This window comes from Eutrigla gurnardus (genome assembly GCF_963514095.1).
Source record: "Eutrigla gurnardus genome assembly, chromosome: 12".
NCBI classification, from domain to species: domain Eukaryota; kingdom Metazoa; phylum Chordata; class Actinopteri; order Perciformes; family Triglidae; genus Eutrigla; species Eutrigla gurnardus.
This window is the reverse complement of record NC_139926.1, coordinates 4,363,905-4,378,338: the sequence shown is the minus strand read 5'-3', so window position 1 is coordinate 4,378,338 and position 14,434 is coordinate 4,363,905. Positions and strand designations below refer to the sequence as shown.

The window sequence follows — 14,434 nt, the reverse complement described above, 5'->3', positions numbered from 1 at the left end:
GTCTTCTTCAATCCAGCATGATGTTCATTTAGTACATTATGGTTCATTTAGAGTCAAACAGACCAGAAAGCAGGGGATGCTTTAGGGGGCGGGGCTACCTGCTGATCGACAGGTCAACGTTTCTGTAGTAATATCATTTAGTTTATGTTTAATATTTCACAAGGCAACCATAAAGAAGGAGCCAATAACAAACATCTTTGCAGCCTGAGAGTGACTAACTCAAATGCATTTCAACAAGTGGATCCCACGGTAGACTAGAGGACCCTGGAGGACCCTGGAGGACCCGTCTCTCCTAAAGGAAACGTTTGCTCTTAAGGGCCACCAAATGAAAGGCATCAGGAAAAGAAACCTTTTGGGTTTAGTAACCAGTGTTGGGAGTAACGCGTTACAAAAGTAATGCATTACTGTAATGCATTACGTTTTGCTGTAACACGGTAATGTAAGGCATTACAAAAAAAAAACTGGTAATATTTTACTCGGTACAAATCTCAGTAACGCGCGTTACAATGCATTTTAAACCCAAAATCAATTGACTCTACATTCGCGATCGCGAGATGGGCATACGCTCCACTTTTGGAAAAGTGTGAAAGCCGGTCCGTGTGACTCTACACTATGTTGTTAGCAGGCTCCATGAGCTGGACACCGACTCACGGAGCGGGTCAGAGCGCAGCCGACCCGGCACACCGAGGATCAACAGCTGAGAGGCGGAGGCTCCGATTCTCCCCGTCGGTTTTGAACCGCTTTTATGTCCGCGTCATAACGCTTTTGGTGCGTGTTTAAAACAGTAGGTTTACTTCAAAACGCGAGCGTCAGACGCTGTCAGAGCGTTAATGAACAGTGTTTTAGAGCTCCCCCTAAATGTCTCAGGTAGGCTTTCAGGTAATTTCGCAGCATAACACAGCGCCTTCCGGGTAATTAAAAAAAGACGAACCGCAAATCTGGAATGAAAAATGGCCCTGTTATTTCATCCCCGAATCCCATTCATGAACACAATATCTAATATTAGTTAACGCAGGCCCGGCCGTAACCAATCTGGAGCCCTAGGCAAGATTTTAGGTGGCGCCCCCCTTGCATCGGCAGTGTAGAGTATATACTCACAAGAAACCGAATAGCTTTGTCTTTGACCTTTTTTTTACTTAAAGAAAGCAAATTCACAATCAGAATAGTTAACAAGATAAAAAAAATTATGAATAAATAAATGAATACAAAAAATACAATGAATATATGAAATACAATCATTTTTACATACATTCATAAATAGTCTTAAGTATAAGATCTAACTAAACACAAAATAAAACGTGTCAACAAGTTGCATAAAATGAATTAAAAATACAATATAAATAAGGCACTGCACAAAACAAGATATTAAAGGTGGTGGCAACAGGAAGACAGCTTGATGCTGCTGCATCACTGCTGGGTTGTGCTGCTGAGTTGGGGGCAACAGGAAGACCGCTTGATGCTGCTGCATCACTGCTGGGTTGTGCTGCTGAGTTGGGGGCAACAGGAAGACCACTTGATGCTGCTGCATCATGGCTGGGTTGTGCTGCTGATGCTGCATCACTGCTGGGTTGTGCTGCTGAGGTGGGGGCAACAGGAAGACAGCTTGATGCTGCTGCATCATGGCTGGGTTGTGCTGCTGAGGTGGAGGCAGCAGTGGTAGATGTGGTAGATGTCCCAGGGGTGGGATTTAGAAACTTCAACAGTGCATCTGAAGAGAGGAGTATGTGACACCATTGAGTATTACAGTCTAATAATAAAAACATATGATTCCAGGAATAAAATAAAATGATATAATATAAATGAAAAACCAAGCAGTTTTAAACAAGGATATCAACATTGACGGCTATAATGTGTATAGGACTGACAGACCCAAAAAGGGAGGAGGGGTTGCAGTCTATGTCAAATCTAAGTTTCATGTAAACATCCGTCTCTCTACATCAGTAAGTAAGCAATTTGAACTTCTGGCTCTTGACATGGAAATCTCAAAAACTCTCCACATCACTGTCGTCGGCTGCTATAGGCCACCTTCAGCTATCAGCTGCACCTTACCATCGTTAATGGAACTTTTATCTGGGTTGAAGTTCAATGAAATTGTCCTTATTGGTGACCTTAACTGGAACTGGCTGCTTCCAGCATCAGACGATTTTAAAGCTTTTTGTGATTCGTTTAATTTATTTCAGATTGTTGACAGCCCTACTAGACCTAATATGAAATGTCCGGAAAAATCCTCTTTAATTGATCTTATTTTAACCAATGTTCCTCATAAATATTCTGCTGCTTCTGTTTTTGCCAATGACATCAGTGATCACTGTGTCATTTCAACTGTAAGAAATACAAAAGTTCCTAAAACTAAACCGCGTGTCATCATAAAGCGGGACACGAAGCATTTTGTGGAGCAAGCATTTTTTCATGACCTGTTTCTATTTGACTGGGAGAAAATTAATGTCATTTCTGATGTTGAAAATGCCTGGAAATTCTTTTATGATGGTTTTATTGAAATTGTTAACAAGCACGCTCCTTTTAGGAAGTATAGAATAAAGGGCAGGGATAATGCATGGTTCACGCCAGAGTTATCCAATTTACTCCATGAGCGCAATGTGGCATGGTCTAAGGCCAGGGGTACTGGTCTTGGATCAGACTGGTTGCTCTTTTGGCAGCTGCGAAATGCAAGCACAGTGGCAATTAGAAAAGCCAAAGCTGATCATTTCCTTACTGAAACGTCAAATAACCTAAACAATCCGTTGAAATTCTGGAAAACCATTAAATCAATAACTGGAAATAAAAATGGTATTGAGCTACCTCCATGCATTGTCAAAGACTCTACCCAAATTTATGAAAAGGCTGACATGCTTGGCTGTTTTAATGAGCATTTTATTGCCGCTGGTTCACTTTTTAACTCTGAAAACACAGCTCAAGGCTCCTCTGCTTGCTCTGTTTGTAGTTGTTGTTTTGAGGGACAAGCTTTTACTTTTGGCGCTGTTACACATTCAGAGGTCCATAATGTTAAAATAATTACCCGTTGGTATAGAACTGGAGGAAGGAGATCGGAGTCAGCTCAAGGTCCAAACAGGGATTTAATCTTGATCAAGAGGAGAATTCACAGAGCAACATGCTGGTCTGTTACAATGTGTAGACTCAAAATGTTGTGAGACGAACATGATATTTATCCATCTTCTTGTGGGTGTGTTTTCACTCAGTTCACAGGGATGGAAGTCATAAACTCTGATGTTTATCTAAACCTTGCATGGGTCGCAAACCCCACCTGGGTCATAAACCACACCCATGTCGCAAAACACCCATGTCGCAAAACACCCATGGGTTGCAAAACACACACAAATGGCCACAGGACACATTTACATTCACCAAACCTTCTCATGTGTAAGTCTTCAGTTCAGTATCTCTCATCAAGAAGTACAAAATTTCCATATCACATAAGGCCCTGAAATGTTTAGACACAAAAAAATCAGCAGGTCCAGACCATCTTGAACCCTACTTTCTAAAGTTAGCTGCTGATTTTATTGCATCACCTTTGACTTATCTTTTTAATTTATCCCTGGAGACAAACGAAATTCCCCTTATTTGGAAATCTGCCTTTGTTCTCCCACTGTTAAAAGGGGGGGACCCCACTGTGCTAAACAACTATAGGCCCATTTCCAAACTGTCTGTTTTGAATAAGGTATTGGAGTCCATTGTAAGCCAACAACTGAAGGACTTTTTATCAACAAACAGTATTTTATCTGAATTTCAATCTGGTTTTAGGAAACAACATAGTACGTCAACAGCTGCTTTACAAGTGGTGAATGATTTTATTGAATTTTTAGATAACAAGCAACATTGTGCAGCCCTTTTTGTTGACCTATCAAAGGCTTTCGATACGGTGGATCATGCCTTATTATTAGAAAGACTCTGCAGCATCGGTTTGTCTGATCAAGCTGTCGGTTGGTTTAAAAACTATCTATCAGACAGATCTCAGTGTGTGCGAGCAGAAGGTATTACTTCTAGCTCTCTTAATGTATCCAAGGGTGTGCCACAGGGATCGGTTCTAGGACCTTTATTATTTAATATTTACATCAATTGTCTGGATTGTAAAGCCCCAAACACAAATTTTCACTTTTATGCCGATGACACTGTGATATATTGCTCTGCGTCTACCCCAAATCAGGCTCTCTGTAAGCTCCAAATTGCTTTCAACACTGTGCAACGTAACCTGTATGATTTAAAACTTGTTTTAAATGCTGAAAAGACAAAGCTCATGCTGTTCACAAAAGCTAAATCAAAGCCCTCTGACCTTCCTCCTATCACCACTTTCCAGGGCTCTGTCATTGAATCTGTGTCTCAATATAAATATCTGGGAATTATAATTGATGATGCTCTCTCTTTTAAACCTCATATCCAGCAGCTTTTGAAAAAACTAAAGATAAAACTAGGTTTTTACTTTAGAAACAAATCTTGTTTTTCTTTTGAAGCCAAAAAAAGACTTGTTGCTGCAACCTTTTTGTCTGTGTTGGATTATGGTGATGTTTTATATATGAATGCATCTTCAAAATGCCTACAGTCTTTGGACACGGTCTATCACGGAGCACTGAGATTTGTTACTAATTTTAAAACCCTCACGCACCACTGCTCTTTGTATGCTCGAGTTGGATGGTTTGCCCTGTCCACCCGCAGACTCCATCATTGGCATATCTTAATTTATAAAACTATCCTCGGTGTTCTTCCAACATACCTGCAGAAGTATGTCATTCAGAAAAGCACAGGAAAGTACCAGCTCCGCTCTGAGGACTTGTTTTTACTGACTGTGCCTAGAGTCCATACTGAACTGGGAAAAAGGGCATTTAGTTATGCTGCTCCTTTTTCATGGAACCAGCTGCAAAATGCGTATGTATGTATCAAAATGTATTGAGAAACACAGTTTAAAATTCCCAGATGATGTCCCCCTTCAGCAGCGCTGAGCTACATATAGCTTTGCTACACTGCTGCTCCATCTGAGCTCATCCACATACACACACCGTCACACACTCTCCCATCTTCTTCTGCCATCTGTCTCCACCTTTAAATCCCCCTGAAAACACACTTTATTAATTATATTAATTATATTATTAAGCTTAACATGCAGTACCTTGCACTTATCCCCGTCAAGTCTCCCCTCCAATCCAGTTATTGTTGGAACACTAAAAATTTGGACACCACTAAGACGCCACTTCGGTTGGCTCACCCCCCCCGCTAGCAACTCCGATTTGCAATAACCATTTTTAACCCACTTTTTCCTGCTCTAGAAAATAAGGGCCTTCGTAGTCTGGGTGACTTATACATTAATGATATTTTTGCGAGTTTTGACCAATTAATTTCTAACTTTAATCTTAATAAATCAGATTTTTTCCGGTACTTTCAGCTGCGACACTTTGCGAAAACGCACACGACTTAATTTCCACAGATACCGACTCCCAACGGAATGGACTTGGCTCTTAAAGCCAAGACCCTGTCAAAGGGCCACGTCTCCTATTTTTATAACTTACTATCCCCAACCAGTGAATCCATTCTACATAAGATCAAGATGAATTGGGAGTCAGAACTCCAACTGAGCTTCTCTGAGACTTTCTGGGAGGGAGCAATATGGGTCGTTAACTCGTCATCCAGTTGTGCCAGACTCTCATTAATACAGTTTAAAGTTTTTCACAGACTACACTACAGTAAAGAAAAACTATCAAAGCTTTACCCGGACAAAGTTGATGATAAATGCAGTAGATGTTCACAGACCCCATGCAATCTTACCCATATGTTTTGGACATGCCCTAAGTTGTCTGAATTCTGGGAACGATTCTTCAAAACAATCTCCGACATATTAAGCATAAATTTAACTCCAACCCCACATATCGCTATTTTTGGTAAAACAAAATCCACAAGCATCCAAAACAACGTTATTGCTTTTGCCTCTCTTATTGCCCATAAAAGAATTCTGTTGCTATGGAAATCATCTCAACCACCATCAACCAAGGTCTGGTTACATGACATCTTAGGTCTTCTGAGATTGGAGAAAATCAAGTTCTCACTTAGAGGTTCTTCTGACAGGTTTTATACTCATTGGAGACCATTACTTAAATATTTAGATGAGCTACCAGCTCGGGAAGTTTCTCTGTAAAAACTCATTGCATGGCCATGCACAAACTTACCCACCGGTGCCAGCGGTCCCCCCAAAAGACTATTCCCTCTAAGACGCTCCAGAACAACAAATTTGTTTTGATGATTGAGGAGCAAGCATCCACTAAAATCAATACTAAGATCTACTGTATAATGATCAGCACTAGCACTTTATTTTTGTATTGTAATTTGGTATTTTCTGTGTAGTTATTTGTGTTTTTTTTTTTGTATGTGTGTATTTTCTTTCTTTCCTTGTGGTTTGTGAAATATTTTCTCTGATATACTTAATCATAAGTTACCAAGGGAGGGGGGAGGGGGGAAAGGTGGATGGGGTGGGGGGGTTGTTCGTCTAAGTTCATTTGTTATAAAAAAAGAAAGAATACTTTTTTGTATGTATTTCACGACTGTGACTGTCTGGCATTCGATAAATAAAAGTAAAAAAAAAAATATATATATTATATTATTAAGCTGTCTGCGCTGTCTTGCTGTGCGACAGGTAAGAAGAACAAGCTCCGTGTGTACTACCTGTCCTGGCTGAGGAACAAGATCCTGCACAACGACCCCGAGGTTGAAAAGAAACAGGGCTGGACCACCGTAGGAGACCTGGAGGGCTGCGTCCACTACAACGTTGGTGGGTCACATTCTCACGTTCCTAAATAGCAATATAATATATTGTATATATTTATGGGCACATATACTGCAAACAACAAATCCGATGGGATTAAGGATGTGGCCCAGTGGTCTGCATGCATACCATGTATGGTATCTTTGTTGCAAGTCTGTCTCTGCTTTACCATTTAAATAAATATACATATTAAGCTGGAGAACCAGGGATCCTAGTGATCTGCATGGCTGTGAATACATGTATCCCAACAGAAATAAAACCAGCCACATTTGGATGCAAATGGGGAGTCTAAGTTTACAAACCTCACCAGCTGGTTGAGGATACAGAGTGAGTGTACGCCGTAGATAACGGATGGATGGAAAGCCCTTGATTAGGTAATAATGCGGTGAAGACCAAGTGGACATGTAACCGCCCTGACCTGTCTAAAGCTCAGAATGTCCTCGGTGATGGTAGTGCCACTGAGCAAAGATCAGCACTTCCTGTTGGAAACCCCTCGACACTGATCAGAGCTGCCAGTCGTGAAATCCATTTCCTGTCCAGAAGTTTTACTCCGGCTTTTCCACCGATTGTCACATTTCATTTTTTTGAAGCACAGCTGGAGCGTGAACACTGTTGGGAAGTGCAGGGCTTTCCAAACCAACCCATCCACTGGTGGAGTTTTACTGCACGTTACAAATACCAAACCCATAGATTCCATTCTTCTTGTACAAATGTTTGCTCAAGGAAGAGCAATGTAGGGATTCTTTAATAACCAAGATCCTGTTTTTAAAATGACCTTTAAATCCTCTCCTATTTACAGTAAATTAATCACTCATACTCTAGAAACAGAAACTGCCATGTAGTATATATAAATACATACATATCCATATATATTAAAAAGAATGCAGTCATCCAGATGAAAATCAGATGATACAAATACCAAATACAACGGAGGTATTCTGTTTGTGACTTGCAAGGACTGACAGTTTTCTGTTCTTTAATCATCATTTAATGTTGCAGCAGGGAAGGAAACGACCTCACCTTGCAGTCAGTTTCTATTTGACTGCTTTTTAAAAGTGAAAATGACAGAATAAGGACATCATGTCACAACAGTAATAGTATCTGATAGCAGTTATGTTACAGTGCTTCCCTATAATAAATGAACTAGAGGGAGATGAGATCAACCAGCCTCTGGGTTCAACAATCAGACGAGGAGAGAAGCCTCACAGCAGTCCTGCTCTTTTATGTCTCATGTCTTTGTTGGGTTTTTGTTCCCCAGTGAAATATGAGAGGATCAAATTCTTAGTTCTGGCTCTGAAGAACTCAGTGGAGGTCTACGCCTGGGCACCCAAACCCTACCACAAGTTCATGGCCTTTAAGGTGAGTCATCCACTGATTCAGACTCAATCACAGTTATAGATACACATGTCCACTTTGACACATTTCAGTGAATTTAAAGATGAAATTCCGACAGCGTTGTTTTGTTCAGGTGTGGTTTGAACTACAGATTGATACGAAGCTGTTTGTGGAGCTTGTTATCAACATACATAACGTCTGCTGTTCTAAATATTTACTGATGTGATGCTTCGTCTGACCTGTGACCTCTGTGCTTCAGTCGTTCGGTGACCTGGTGCACAAGCCCCTGCTGGTCGACCTAACCGTGGAGGAAGGTCAGAGGTTAAAGGTCATCTACGGCTCATGTTCAGGCTTCCACGCCGTGGACGTGGACTCTGGGGCCGTCTACGACATCTACCTGCCGACACACGTAAGAACACACGCAAGAACACACGCATAAGTCTCTGGGTTTAAGTAATTCAACCTTCAATCACTGCATTGTTTAGTTCCATCTCAAATGGCTGTGTTACTCTAATAAAAGCCATTAAAATGTGCACATTGATATAACATCACGTCTGCGTCCAGAGCTAGAAGCAGGTTCTGGGTTCACTTGTTGTTAATGTCCGGCTGCTCCCAGTTTACCTCAGTGGCCCGGGTGGAGCTAGCCGGTAATCAAGTCTCATTCCGGCGTACGCCAACCTCAATAACAGGCACACTCTGCACAATGAACACATGTTCCCTTGGCTGCATCCCATTGGTCAAAAGTTATCTGGCTGGCTCTGATTGGACCTGGTAACCAGGAAGTGGTGAGATAACCCAGCTTGGTTAATATTTATGGTGACTATCGTATCGGCAGGAGTCCAGAAGCCTGAGGTCTAACTTTCAGCCAATCTTTGACCTTCTTTATACTTTGACTCTGCCCTCTGAGCTGTCCATCACAACAGAGCCAAGAGAGCCGTTGAGCTGAATGTTATCACGTCTGGAAACATTTCTAACTGGAATTTGAGGCAGAAGCAGGATTTTAATGACTCTCAGAACTCTACACACAAATCAACAAACACACACACAATGGGCAAAACCCCTCAATTCTCCTGCAAAATGAAACTTTACATTCAAAACAATGTTATTTCTTCTCAAAATGGTATTTTGTTTTCAAATGACACACGCAAACCATCATATGAATAGACATTTATAAGAACCAGTTGAACACTGATGTGCTCAATGTAAAACACGATGAACACTTCTTCTCCATTTACCATAATGACTTAGGCCTTTTTTTGTTCAGTGTTACACTCACTACAGACAGTACATACATAAATGTGTTGTAAAATATTTTAGAATATTGTTTTTATATATTTTATTTTTCCCACAAGAATACTGTAATGTACACAGTTTTCATCCCAACCAACACAAAGTTGCATATACAGTGGTCTACATACAAAACCAGAAGAATTTACTGTATACAGTTACAAACAAACAACAACTATCCCGCATCCTCTCTTCTGTTTCGGTCTGGCCACAGCACCTCATCCACATCACAGGCAATGCAAGCGATGGCCAAGCAGCGGGGGAAATATCACCTAGCATGGCAAATCCATGCTAGGCTCCTCCTCGTACTCTCACTCCTCTGGCTCTGCCTCTGTTGCCAATGTTGGCATCCATTGCTCCAAAACAGAAGAGCTCACCTGTTACCCTTTTATGCTAATGCTCTGATTGCAAATTGTAAAACTGTGTTGCAGGTGTTTTCCCATGTGATGAGTCAGTGTGCTTAGTAGGGAAATTAACTTTAGAATTTTGAATGGCAGTGTGTTCCTTGTGAAAACAAGAGATTTTCTTCATGAAAATTGTGCCAAATGCAGAGAATTGTGTGTAGTGTTTTGAAAAAAGTGTGTTTTAAAACTGCAATTTGAGTGTAAAGCAGGAATTGTGCTTGCAGTTTAGCAGAGTTTGTTGTTGGTGCATGAGTTACATGTTGTGGTCATTGTGTCTCAAGTACCAGTATTTGTGTGTAAACAATTGAGAAAAACTGTAATGAAACATGACAAACATGTTCAGGTTGAAACATTTCTAAAACTCCATGGACATGACATGCAGGAACACTGGTATGGTCCTTTAAAAGAAGAACTTCTTGCTGCTGTTTTTGATCATCAGTGCCAAAAGGGCAGTTAGATAATATTCTCAAAGGCCTCGGAGAACGTCATCAGCAGAGTCCATGTTGGTGTGTTGTGTCCCTGCAGATCCAGACCAATATCCAGTCTCACGCCATCATCATCCTGCCCAACACCGACGGCATCGAGCTGCTGGTGTGCTACGAGGACGAGGGCGTTTATGTCAACACGTACGGCCGCATCACCAAGGACGTGGTGCTGCAGTGGGGCGAGATGCCCACCTCAGTGGGTGAGTCCAGCTAACCTAATGCCCTAAATGTAAATTTAACGCACACTTCCTCTTTACACACGTGCCGAGATCAGCGCTTCCCAACGTTGACAAAACAGTAACAGAATAGAAGAAGACAGATCATGGAACTTAAAATGTGTTTCCTATTCATTAAAAATGTCAAAATATATGATTTGATGTGCAGTGATCCGATGTCCCCTATACTTGAGTTCATCACTTTGATCACATTAAACAGTGTCTACCTGTTTATTGTGTCTTCCTCTACACAAACTACTTACATTGATCAGTTGCCATGTAGTTGCCGAGGAAACGCTCGCTTCAAAGACTTTGGAGCGATGGGTGACCTTGCATACCTGTTTGCAGCCTACATCCGCTCCAACCAGATCATGGGCTGGGGAGAGAAGGCCATCGAGATCCGCTCGGTGGAGACGGGACACCTGGACGGCGTCTTCATGCACAAGAGAGCCCAGAGACTCAAGTTCCTCTGTGAGAGGAACGACAAGGTGAGACCTCCACGTACACACGTAGACCTGGTCTCATCCCACCAGACCCCATGATACAATATCATCACCATACAATCATATTGCTATTTTAAACATATTGCCATATGTTGAGTGTTGCGATAACATATATTGGATTTTTTTTCTTTGCTTTTTTCAACTGCAGTTGATGCAGTTTGTCAACTTCTGTTTTATCTGATGAGATCATGTTTTCATACAGTTCATCTCCCTTCCATCATTTTGATGACATCACAATGTGTTTGTCAGTCAAGCTGACACTCATTCTGACCAACTTCCTGTCAGTCCTGCTGACTTCACCCATGACTAAGGATGGGACGGGATCGTGATTAAAAAAACACTCGCAATAAGTTTTTCATTATCATTATTATTGAACATCGTCACTAGAGATTTTAAAAATCTGTCAGCTTACTATCATGTAAAGGAGTAAAACAATAGAGCCTGATTTCAAAATAGTTTTTCATTATTAACATAGAGAGGAGTGTCTGCTTGTGTTGAGTGAGTGGCAGCTGTGATGAGACCTCGTAGTGAACCTCCATCGTCTCCTCTTCAGGTGTTCTTCGCCTCCGTTCGGTCTGGAGGCTCCAGCCAGGTCTACTTCATGACCCTGGGCCGAAGCAATCTGCTGAGCTGGTAGAGGTCCACGTCCTGCCCTCTTCCTCCTCCTTCTCCTCATCCTCCTCCACCCTCGCTAACACTGGATCTCAGAACCCGCCGTCGACGTCCCGTCAGTCCTCGGACAACCGACAGAGAACGAGCACCAAGCAGCCCTTTGAAGCGGTCGTCCACGCTGACTTCGCCTTCCGTCTGGAGGTCCGGGGGCCGCCTGGCCACAAAGTCACGCCGTCTTCGGCCCCTGAAGCGATGAAATCATTGATTAATTAATATATGAAAGAAAGTAAATTAAATGTGAATTCTAGAAGAGGGGCCTTCTTGTTTCCCTCCGTTTTCTTGGTGCTCATCAGTTTGCGATGGGATAGTCTTTTTATTTTTTAACTCTGCATCATTTCCGTGCTCCTGGGCTGCTCAGCCAGCTCCAGGTCTTCTACCAACTAGTACTGCTACCACTATTACTTCTACTACTACTGCTACTACCTTCTGCAGGTCTGCCTCTTGTAAGAGAGTTCCCCATGTTCCTGCCCGCCGCCCTTTCTTATGAGCGTTTCACGGGCCGCTATGGTGGGAGTCTGTCGTATTAATACTACAGTAGTGTGTGTACATGTACTTCTGTTTGGTCCAATTACTGCTAACGTGCTGGTTAGAAGTCACGACTGTCAGCCGAGGGGAAGTGTAAAACCAGATGGACGAGCAGGCGTCATATTAGAGGTTTTACTGTAAGTCTGATTGAGGGGACTCGACAGGTGTGTGTGTGTGTGTGAGTGTGTGTGTGAGTGTGAGTGTGTGTGTGTGTGTGTGTGAGTGTGTGTGAGTGTGTGTGTGTGTGTGTGAGTGTGTGTGAGTGTGAGTGTGTGTGTGTGTGTGTGTGTCGTTGAAGTATTGTGTTGTTTGGACAGGTGCTTTAATAGAAGAAATTATGGGGTGATCGAGAGAGAGAGAGAGAGAGAGAGAGACACTGAAGCAGATGGATTTCAGAATAGTATTTTTTGAATTATTACTATTATTCCTTGAAGATAAGTGTAACTATGTGGAGTAAAACATGTCTTTTACCTTGTTTTTTCTTGTTTTTTTAAGATTACGCACATCCACCCACAGTTTGCGTGCTTTTAACACACAGAAGTGCAAGGAGTGTTTGTCGAAAAGAAAGTGTGGGTGTGGTCCAAAAAATCAAATCAAATAAATGTACAATAAAAGTTCCTTGAATCTTCCAGATAGTGTGAGTGGTCATGTTTTCCCCCCACCAGTCAGACATGGACACCTTAACTCATCTCGGGTGGGAAACTTGAACTGCTGTCAATAGTCAGATATTAGATGAAAAAAAGAAAAGATGATGAAGTAGAGAGAAAGTTCGGTATGTGTGTACAGTCAGAGTTCAGTGTCCAATGATTAGAGTGGCTAAGCCCTTTCTGTGGACCACCATAGGACCTTATTTTGAAAATCTGTACTGTAGTCGACAGCAAAAGACAAATGATGTTATCATCCCGTTTGAATTCAGACAGGATCATGAAATGTCTGTCTTTGGATTTCAGGCAGCAGAGAGAGAAAGACATGATCAGCAGGTTTGCTTCAGCAGAGGACTTTTATTCTGGAAGGCAGTTTTTTTTTCACTTCATTATTTCAACTTGTTTTTGTATGAATGCAACGCACTAAGTGTCAAGAATGTAGAGAGACTTATTACATGTGGTGGTTCCAAGGCATGAGATGATGTTTTTGCTTTGTATCGTGTGTGATCCAACCTAGATGTTCAGTCGGAGTTAAGGTGAATAAGAAGCTGCAGCAGCAGAGCCTCTACATATTTTCTGGTATTCTGGACTAAACCTTATCGATGCAACACTCAAGACTCTGGACTTCAGTGTTACTGCGATAAAGTGCAACGTGGAGCAGAACTTTTCCTCACTCGGCTGTTTGTGAAGACCCCTTTTTCAGGAAGGAATTGTTTTCTCTATTCTGTGGCTGCTCTTCCTGCTCCAGCTGTTATTTAAGTTTGTATATGTGAAAGACTGGGCAGCACACTGCACCATTGATCTCCGTCAGGACTTCTGCTCAGCTGGATTTTCCTCCTTTTCCACAGCGACTCTAAAGGGGAGTCCTATTTGTGCTCTTGCTTCATGTCCCAACACGTCACACGTTCACAAAGGAGTTGTTTTCCTCCTCATGGTAACTATTTACCACGCAGGCAGCCTCTCCGACACGTGGAAGAGTTACTCAGTGACAGTTTCTGTCCGACCTTTCCCCCCCTCTTCACAGAAGAGCCGTGTGGAGCCCCGGTGCTGTCGCCTGAGGGCTGTGTGACGTCGTACCCAGTGTGTGTGTCTCTTATTGCATCAAGGCCTTGACTTCATGAGAAAAATCATGGTTATTATTGAAACGTAATGGGCTCAAACCGGATGAGAGATAAGTCTATATCCAATGAGAAAAAACAGTCTCACATTGGCAAAGGGCCAAGAGGGCAGAATTTAAAACATGTAAACCTTTTATGAAAACCACTACTTGGAAATCCTTTAAAAAAAAGAGAAAAAAAATCACTTGAAACATTGTGTATTAAGTTATAGCGCTAGTCGGAAAGCTTAATGATAGTTTCTGTTGTTTCTGTACGCGTAAATATGCAACTGCGGTGGTTTAATATCATTACCCTCACCTTAGGTGGAGAAAATGTTTACAGAGGCAATGTTTGTTACACTAATGTGCATCACCATATTTATATTCTTTAATTCTTTGTTCTCGAGCCTGGTTTTTATTGGATGTTTTAATTTGTATTTTGTCATCTCCTCCCCTACCACACAAAAAAAAAAAAGACATACAAAACAATAAAGAACACACATGT

The 14,434-nt window shown here is 41.8% G+C and overlaps 1 protein-coding gene across 14 annotated transcripts in view; it reads left to right on the top strand.

The window, feature by feature from the left end:
* The window catches only part of LOC311021768 (mitogen-activated protein kinase kinase kinase kinase 4-like), a 109,812-nt gene extending 95,705 nt beyond the window's left edge, over positions 1-14,107 (top strand). For all 14 annotated transcript variants that reach the window (XM_084022553.1, XM_084022555.1, XM_084022554.1 and 11 more), the window contains 6 exons: positions 6,635-6,769; positions 8,022-8,122; positions 8,358-8,507; positions 10,315-10,474; positions 10,838-10,977; positions 11,546-14,107. In XM_084022553.1, coding sequence (XP_083878679.1) covers positions 6,635-6,769; positions 8,022-8,122; positions 8,358-8,507; positions 10,315-10,474; positions 10,838-10,977; positions 11,546-11,629 — 770 coding nt within the window. In that variant the 3' untranslated portion in view covers positions 11,630-14,107. The remainder of the gene's footprint in view (positions 1-6,634; positions 6,770-8,021; positions 8,123-8,357; positions 8,508-10,314; positions 10,475-10,837; positions 10,978-11,545) is intronic.
* The last annotated feature ends 327 nt before the right edge of the window (positions 14,108-14,434 follow it).